Source organism: Eupeodes corollae, chromosome 1, assembly GCF_945859685.1.
Source record: "Eupeodes corollae chromosome 1, idEupCoro1.1, whole genome shotgun sequence".
NCBI classification, from domain to species: Eukaryota; Metazoa; Arthropoda; class Insecta; order Diptera; family Syrphidae; genus Eupeodes; species Eupeodes corollae.
This window is the reverse complement of record NC_079147.1, coordinates 230,154,546-230,162,620: the sequence shown is the minus strand read 5'-3', so window position 1 is coordinate 230,162,620 and position 8,075 is coordinate 230,154,546. Positions and strand designations below refer to the sequence as shown.

Sequence of the window (8,075 nt, the reverse complement as noted above, 5' to 3'; positions counted from 1 at the left end):
AACGGCTCGTAAATCCAAATTTTCAACGTCTAGGGCAACGTGTCAAAAAGTATGTATACCTTAAAAAAGCATAGAAAAATTACGATCCGACGTCTAATTTATGGAAAAAGCTCCTTTGTACTTATTCATCGCATACGTTTTTCAAACATAGGGCTAAGAATAAAACATTTACATTTTTGTTTTGCGATAAACTTATACTCACTCCATTTGAAACCAAGCATGAAACTGTTGTGGAATTGTGGTAATTTTGGTTTCAAATATGGAAAAGTTGAAACTACAACTGTTTGGAAACCAACCTCTCATCGTATATTGTTACAAATCTGTTTATTTTGTTTAAAATATTTTGCTTTAAATTCTCTTTCTTAACTTAAATTTGTTACACTGTTTGCTGCACTTGTGTTGGTCAATGATGTAGTGAACTTACCTGCACAGCTTGCTCACTCTCAAGTTGCAACAGCATCCACAAATTACAACAACAATTACTAGTGCGAATATGCGTGGATAGAAAATCTACAATGAGTGTGCTAATTGTCTTCGCTGCTAGCTGCTGATTAAAAGTAAAAAAAGGAAACCTCTTTCACTTGGATCGAGACCACACAGCACACCACATCATTGACCACCACCTTTGCTAAGTATAACTTTATTGTTATTGATTATGTAAATATAATTAATATTTAATAAATTACCTTTTTTTGTAACGTGGTTAAATAGTCTTGAAATTTTCAATTAAAATCGAAAACATATGGTCCTTCGTTAGCCGAATTTATTAGTTGAATCGGTGTTAATCTTGTGCATAAAAAAAAAAAAATTAAGTGCAAAGTCGTTCGTAGGCTTTTCGTGGTACATATATATTGTATATGTTCATAGCAAGAAAACCTCGTGTGTTCTCTTGGCTAATATCGTTTTGCATATATATATAAATAAATTATTATATATGAATAGAACATTAAATGTACTTATGGTTTACTGCATAATATATGCATATATACATTTAAACAATTGAACAATTTGATTAAGCTGGTTTTGTTTAGTTAATTACTAGTTCTTTGGTTGTTTTTCTTTTATATTTCACCGTCGAACATTCTATATATTTGTGAAATATGAACGCATTAAAACATAGGCGTGGTATTGCAAAGGCCACTTTAACTCGTGCGGTTGAATTTATAACATCCATTGAACAATTGACATCATTGGAGATGTTAGAAATTAGATTAAATAGGGTGATTGAAGCATGGCATGAATTCACTACCCTACATTATGAATGTCTTCAGCTTGTGGGGGAAGGTGACGCCGAGGAGTTTAATACTGATTTCGGGTTATATGAAGACAAATATTTCGAAGCCCACGCGGGGTTGACTGTAGCAATACGTGAAAGGAGTTCTAAAAATTCAAACAATGCCGTGTTAGATTCTTCGGCAAAAACTCCTGAAAAAATAAAACTGCCACCAATTGTGATTCCGAAGTTTTCGGGTGATTATAAGGACTGGCCGTCTTTTCGTGATTTGTTTCTGGGTTCGGTGGATACAAAAGAAAACTTATCACCGACTCACAAATTTCAATACTTAAAATCTTTTTTAAGCGGAACGGCCGCTGATCTAATCCAACACATAAAGGTTTCAGATGTTAATTACACTGAAGCATGGGATAGACTTGAAAAACGTTTTGATAGGGGAACTTTAGTTGTTCAGTCCTTTGTTCAAAAATTTTTGTCCCTACCGTCAATAAACGCTCCAAATGCACAAATACTTCGAAAGATTACGGACGGTGCGGATGAGGTGATTCGGGGATTAAATGCACTATCTAAGAACAATCGCGATCCGTGGCTTATTTTTATCCTGCTCAATAAACTAGATGGTGAAACAAAACATGCTTGGGCAGAAGAAGTCGGGTCTCGGGAGGATATGACAATATCAACGTTTATCGAATTTCTTGAGCGTCGGTGCGATGCACTAGAGTCATGCCAGACTCTAAATCGCTTGTCCTCATCATCATCGCGTGGAAAGCCAGCAAGTTCGATTCGAGCGTTAATAGCTAATCCTTCTGAAAATAGTTCGCAATGTCCATTATGTAAAACCAATCATCTTTTACACCAGTGTTCAAAATTTCTTGAATTAGACATTCCATCGCGTAGAAACTTTACCAAAACAAACGTGCTTTGTTTTAACTGCCTTCGGTCAGGTCATTCCGTAAAAAAATGTCGATCGACTTTTCGATGTCGCGTATGCAAAGCTCGGCATCATTACTTAGTGCATCAGGATGAATCGAATAATATTTCTGCGCCGGTATCTGACCCTTCTCAAACAAATCAATCGACATCGTCGTCGTCATCAGCTTCGCTACAAAATCAGTCCTCGGGGACACCTAATCCGTATGCCATTACACCTTTGGTCAGTAACCATTCTCGTGAATTTAGCCTTCGAAAACATACAGTTTTACCAACAATTCTTGCTAAGCTAGAAAATAACAAAAATCAGCTCATTGATGTTCGTGTATTATTGGATACCGGGTCCCAATCATCGTTCATATCTGAATCGTGTGTTCAAAAACTTGGACTTCGACGAACTCACGCTCGAATACCAGTATTAGGATTAGGTTCAATGGAAGCCGGGTTTACTAAGGGAGTCGTATCTTTGAAACTACTTTCTCGATATAGCTCTACATTTTTGACGGTCGATGCCTTAGTTTTGACTAAATTGACTTCAAATCTACCGTCTAACTCGTTTGATATCTCGACTTTGGACTATATTTGCAACTTGGATCTGGCAGACCCTGGCTTTAACTTCTCTTGTGCAGTTGACGTGATTCTTGGGGCTGATAAGGTTTGGTCTATCTTGAAATCAGACCAAGTTGTTGGACCTCCAGGTAAACCTATCGCTCAAAATACTTCCTTCGGATGGGTTATCACTGGAGAGTTCTTTGATCCAACCTCTGGTAATTTCGAATTATCGTCATATCATTCTGCTCTTGACTTGGATGCTCTTCTCCAACGATTTTGGGAGCTAGAGCATATCTCTTCTTACAATTCGTTTGATGCCTTTAATGATCCAGCTGAAAAACACTTCCAACAAACATTTAGTCGCGCTTCCGACGGAAAATACGTGGTTGCGCTTCCCTTTAAAACTCCTTTACCAAAGTTTGAAGGTACGCTGCATTCGGCGGTTTCACGGCTGTATTCGATGGAGCGTCGATTTCAAAAACATCCTGAACTGAAAAGGCAATACTCTGAATTCATGCAAGAGTACCTCGACCTTGGTCATATGGAACGTATTCCTCAAAGTGATATTCAAAAAAATCCATGTAGTCAATTTTATTTACCCCATCATGCCGTTTTTAAGCCGGACAGTTCGACAACGAAACTTCGCGTCGTTTTTGATGGGTCTGTCAAAGACTCAAATGGACAGTCGTTGAATAGCAAGTTGTTAATCGGTCCGCCTATACAACGTGATCTAATTGGTGTTTGTCTACGGTTTCGGCAACATCGTTATGTGTTTACCGCCGACATTGTCAAAATGTTTCGACAAATATGGGTAAACGAGAAGGATTGTGATTATCAACGAATCGTATGGCGGTCAAACCCAAATAATCACATCGAACATTATCGACTACGAACCGTAACCTATGGCACTGCGTCGGCTCCATTTTTATCGGTACGTGTGTTACAACAAATCGCCGAGGACTATAAAACTGTGTACCCAAATGCATCTCGGGTTTTACTTAGTGACGTCTACGTTGACGACGTGATGACAGGCGGGAATTCAATCCAAACCTTGTTAGATTTGCAATCTGAACTGACCTCGTTACTATCAGAAGCTCGTCTTCAGCTTCGTAAATGGAGTTCCAACTGCTGGGCTCTACTAGCCAAACAAAACCCTGAGGATTGTGAGTATTCTTTCGTAGACCCTGAACGTTCGCAGTCACTCATAAAAGTATTGGGAATGTACTGGAATCCTGCGTCCGATATGTACTCATATCGCCTAACAACTTCAAAGCCTTGTCCCTTGATAACCAGAAGAACTTTGCTATCGGAAGTAGCAAGTATTTTTGACCCTTTAGGGCTCTTGGCCCCTTCAGTGATCCTTTTCAAGATGCTATTTCAAAATCTCTGGTCTTTGACTTTGGGTTGGGATGATCCTCTTCCCACTGATCTCGCGGAAAAATGGATAACCTATCGTGAACAATTGCCATGCTTCGAAAAAATTTGCGTTCCGCGTAATGTGTTTTCGTCTGAACAGACTATCGAGCTTCACGGATTTTCAGATGCCTCATCGTTAGCGTACGCCGCGGTAGTCTATGCCCTTTCGAAATCTGCCGACGGAAAAGTGAACGTTGTCATCGTTGCTGCTAAAACTAAGGTAGCCCCTTTAAAACCGGTATCTATTCCCCGCCTTGAACTCTGTGGTGCGGTTTTGCTTGCTCGGTTAATACGATTCGTAAAATCATCATTCAACATTAACATTCCTAGAACATTTGCGTGGTGCGATTCTGAGATCGTGTTGCATTGGCTTTCATCGCCCCCACGCAGGTGGGCAACCTTTGTCGCCAACAGAACCGCTGCCATCTTGGAAACCTTACCCAGATCTGCTTGGAGACATGTTCCGTCTGAATCGAACCCTGCTGATTGTGCATCACGTGGTGTACCACCTTCAAATTTATTCAGTCACAATCTTTGGTGGACCGGTCCATCCTGGTTATCCGATTCAGAAGTCAGTTGGCCAAAATCCAACCTTTATCCAAGCACCTTTAATGAGGAATCAGCTAAGTTGGAGGAGAAATCAGTCATAAGGCATGCACTCGTCACGTCGTTTGATGGACATGTCTTTCATGATCTGATAGGAAGGATTTCGAGTTGGAGTCGCCTGCAGCGTGTTGCTGCATACATCTTTAGATATATTTCCAACCTTCAACCAAAAACCAATCCTCGGGCTGTTCATGGTCTGAGCTACCCTGAAATTCAAAGGGCTAGAATTGCCATCTTAAAATTCGTTCAGCTTTTATTCTTTGAAGATGACATCTTGCACCTGCAAACCAAAAACCAACTACCTGCAAAATCGAAACTCTTGAGATACAACGCCTTTTTGGACAGTGAAGGGCTACTTCGCATCGGTGGACGTATAAAAAACGCAAGCGTATCCTTCAATATCAAACATCCTATCATTTTACCAAAATCTAATCCCATATCTAACCTCATTATTACAGATTTTCATCGTCGATATCTCCATGCAGGAGTATCTGAAACTTTCGCATTCATTCGACAACAATTCTGGATAATGGGTAGCCGAAATCTTATCCGCAAAATTGTTCATAAGTGCAAAACGTGTTTTATGCAACGTAAGGGAAACATGCAGCAGATTATGGGTAATCTTCCATCCTATCGCACTCAACCCAGTCGCCCATTTACGAATACAGGTTGTGACTATGCGGGACCTATCACCATCAGGCTATCTCGATGTCGTAAAGCTAAGATGTACAAAGCATATATTGCCGTGTTTGTGTGCATGTCTACGAAGGCCATACATCTGGAGCTGGTCAGTGATCTCACCACAGACGCTTTCATCGCAGCCTTGCGAAGATTTGTTTCTCGCCGCGGCAAGTGTAGCAATATCTACAGCGACAATGGGACGAACTTTCATGGAGCTCGAAGATGCTTAAATGAGATGCATACTCTTGTTATTTCACAATCCCATAATGATGCAGTCACTGCAGCCCTTGCCATGGACAGCATATCTTGGCACTTTATTCCTCCCTCTGCTCCACACTTTGGTGGATTATGGGAGGCTGGCGTAAAGTCAGTCAAGCTTCATTTGCGCCGTGTTATCGGAAGCTCAATTCTAACATTTGAGGAATTATATACCTTTTTAACACAAGTAGAAGCCATTCTAAACTCACGTCCTTTATGTTCTGTGTCTGATTTTGATTTAAACCCATTAACACCAGGTCATTTCCTTATAGGTGAACCACTCACAGCTGTTCCTGAACCGAGCAATATCGATACTCCAATCAACCGCCTCTCAAATTGGAATCATATCCAAAGCATGGTGCAAGGCTTTTGGAAACGGTGGCACACCGAGTATTTGACATCTCTACAAGAAAGGCCAAAGTGGACAAAACCTACAATCAACCTTAGACCTGGAGACTTAGTTGTAATCAAGGAACCTAATCTTCCACCAACGAAGTGGATCTTGGGCCGAATCGTATCGGTCAAACCTGGCACAGATGAAAGGGTACGAGTGGCCAACGTACGAACCGCAACAGGAACATATGTTCGTCCTATCTCAAAATTGGCTTTGCTACCGATGTCCTGAAACTCGTTCCAGGGGGGCCGGAATGTTTGGAAACCAACCTCTCATCGTATATTGTTACAAATCTGTTTATTTTGTTTAAAATATTTTGCTTTAAATTCTCTTTCTTAACTTAAATTTGTTACACTGTTTGCTGCACTTGTGTTGGTCAATGATGTAGTGAACTTACCTGCACAGCTTGCTCACTCTCAAGTTGCAACAGCATCCACAAATTACAACAACAATTACTAGTGCGAATATGCGTGGATAGAAAATCTACAATGAGTGTGCTAATTGTCTTCGCTGCTAGCTGCTGATTAAAAGTAAAAAAAGGAAACCTCTTTCACTTGGATCGAGACCACACAGCACACCACATCATTGACCACCACCTTTGCTAAGTATAACTTTATTGTTATTGATTATGTAAATATAATTAATATTTAATAAATTACCTTTTTTTGTAACGTGGTTAAATAGTCTTGAAATTTTCAATTAAAATCGAAAACAACAACACTATAGACACACTGGAAAGTATCTATAGAACTTGACAGTTGTCCCGCAATTATTTGTACATAACAATAAACACCCACAAATCTTGTTTTCCAATTGAATGTTATTGTTAGAAAAAACCAAGGGGAAGGGTAAACAACAAAAAGAAGGTTGATGTACATATGTGTCATATAGGTTTGGTCCCTTTGTCCTGTCAGGGAGAGCATTGAAAGAATTTCTTTTTCTTTTGGACACAAACAATATCCGGTTATGGGGGACGACGGACGACGATGACGACGAGATGAAGCCAACCAACTAGGACAAACAGACTATGATTTATGTGAAACGTCTGGTAGCGACTTTTATCGGATACAAATCCAAGATAGCCACCTCTTACATTGAGCATCGAAGGATAACAGCAACAACAAAAAGGCTAGCAAAATACATCGAACCATTGTAGTCTGTTTTGCTTTAATCAAATACTGAGGGAACGGAAGCTCCGATATAAAAAGTGTTTTTCTTTGAAAAATCCTTCTCATCCGATTCTGAAGAATGATAGCTAGCTTCAGTGTATCTTGGAGGAGGGAATGACATATACACGTGTCCTGAGGGTATACCTGATGATACAACAATCGGTTTTTTAGCATTACAATCTAGATGGCAAATTATTGCAGATTGAGAGTTGATTGATTTCGAAAGTCATCTTTGTACTTTTCTATATGTACAAAAAAAGATTAATATTCCTTTTTCTAGAGGACCAAGAAAATAAATGTAGGTGTCGTATTGCTATGGAAGGATTTAATCTCTGTTAAATTTAAATAATACATTTCCACATATCAATTTGGGGTGCCTGCGGCATGGCAGATCGGGTGATTGCTACAGAAACCGAAATTTCGCTTTCGGATAATTAATGATAACTCGTTGACGACTTTTGGCTTTTGTACCCGGACAAAGATTGCTTTCTGGAATGTGAGGACGATTCTGGACGCAGGAAGTGAAAGTCCGCACAATGCCAGATTCCTCCAATTAGAGACAAAATTTATACGGTACAGGATGGATATCTTAGGGTTAATCGAAGTGCGATGGTTCGGATTGGCCAAATACAAGTCACTGATCTAGGAAACGCTCGAGAAGCTAGAGTAGGGTTAATCCTTACAAAAACGGCAATCAAAAGCCTTATTTCGTGGTAGCCCCTTGGGGAAAGGCTTATCAAAGTTAGGTTTCAAAATAGAGTACGACCCGCCACCATTATACAGTGTTACGCTCCGACGGAGCTCGCATCTGATGAAGAGAAAGAATGATTTTACA

General features: G+C 39.9%; 1 protein-coding gene across 1 annotated transcript; it reads left to right on the top strand.

Annotated features, from left to right (window-relative positions):
• Positions 1-1,100: 1,100 nt before the first annotated feature.
• LOC129949151 (uncharacterized) lies at positions 1,101-6,302 on the top strand. Its single transcript, XM_056060430.1, has one exon. The coding sequence runs from the start codon at positions 1,101-1,103 to the stop codon at positions 6,300-6,302; it is 5,202 nt and encodes a 1,733-aa protein (XP_055916405.1).
• Positions 6,303-8,075: the final 1,773 nt, after the last annotated feature.

Bases quoted from the DNA above. Each gene is read 5' to 3' on its own strand.
- LOC129949151 (XM_056060430.1), top strand. From the start codon at position 1,101: ATGAACGCATTAAAACATAGGCGTGGTATTGCAAAGGCCACTTTAACT.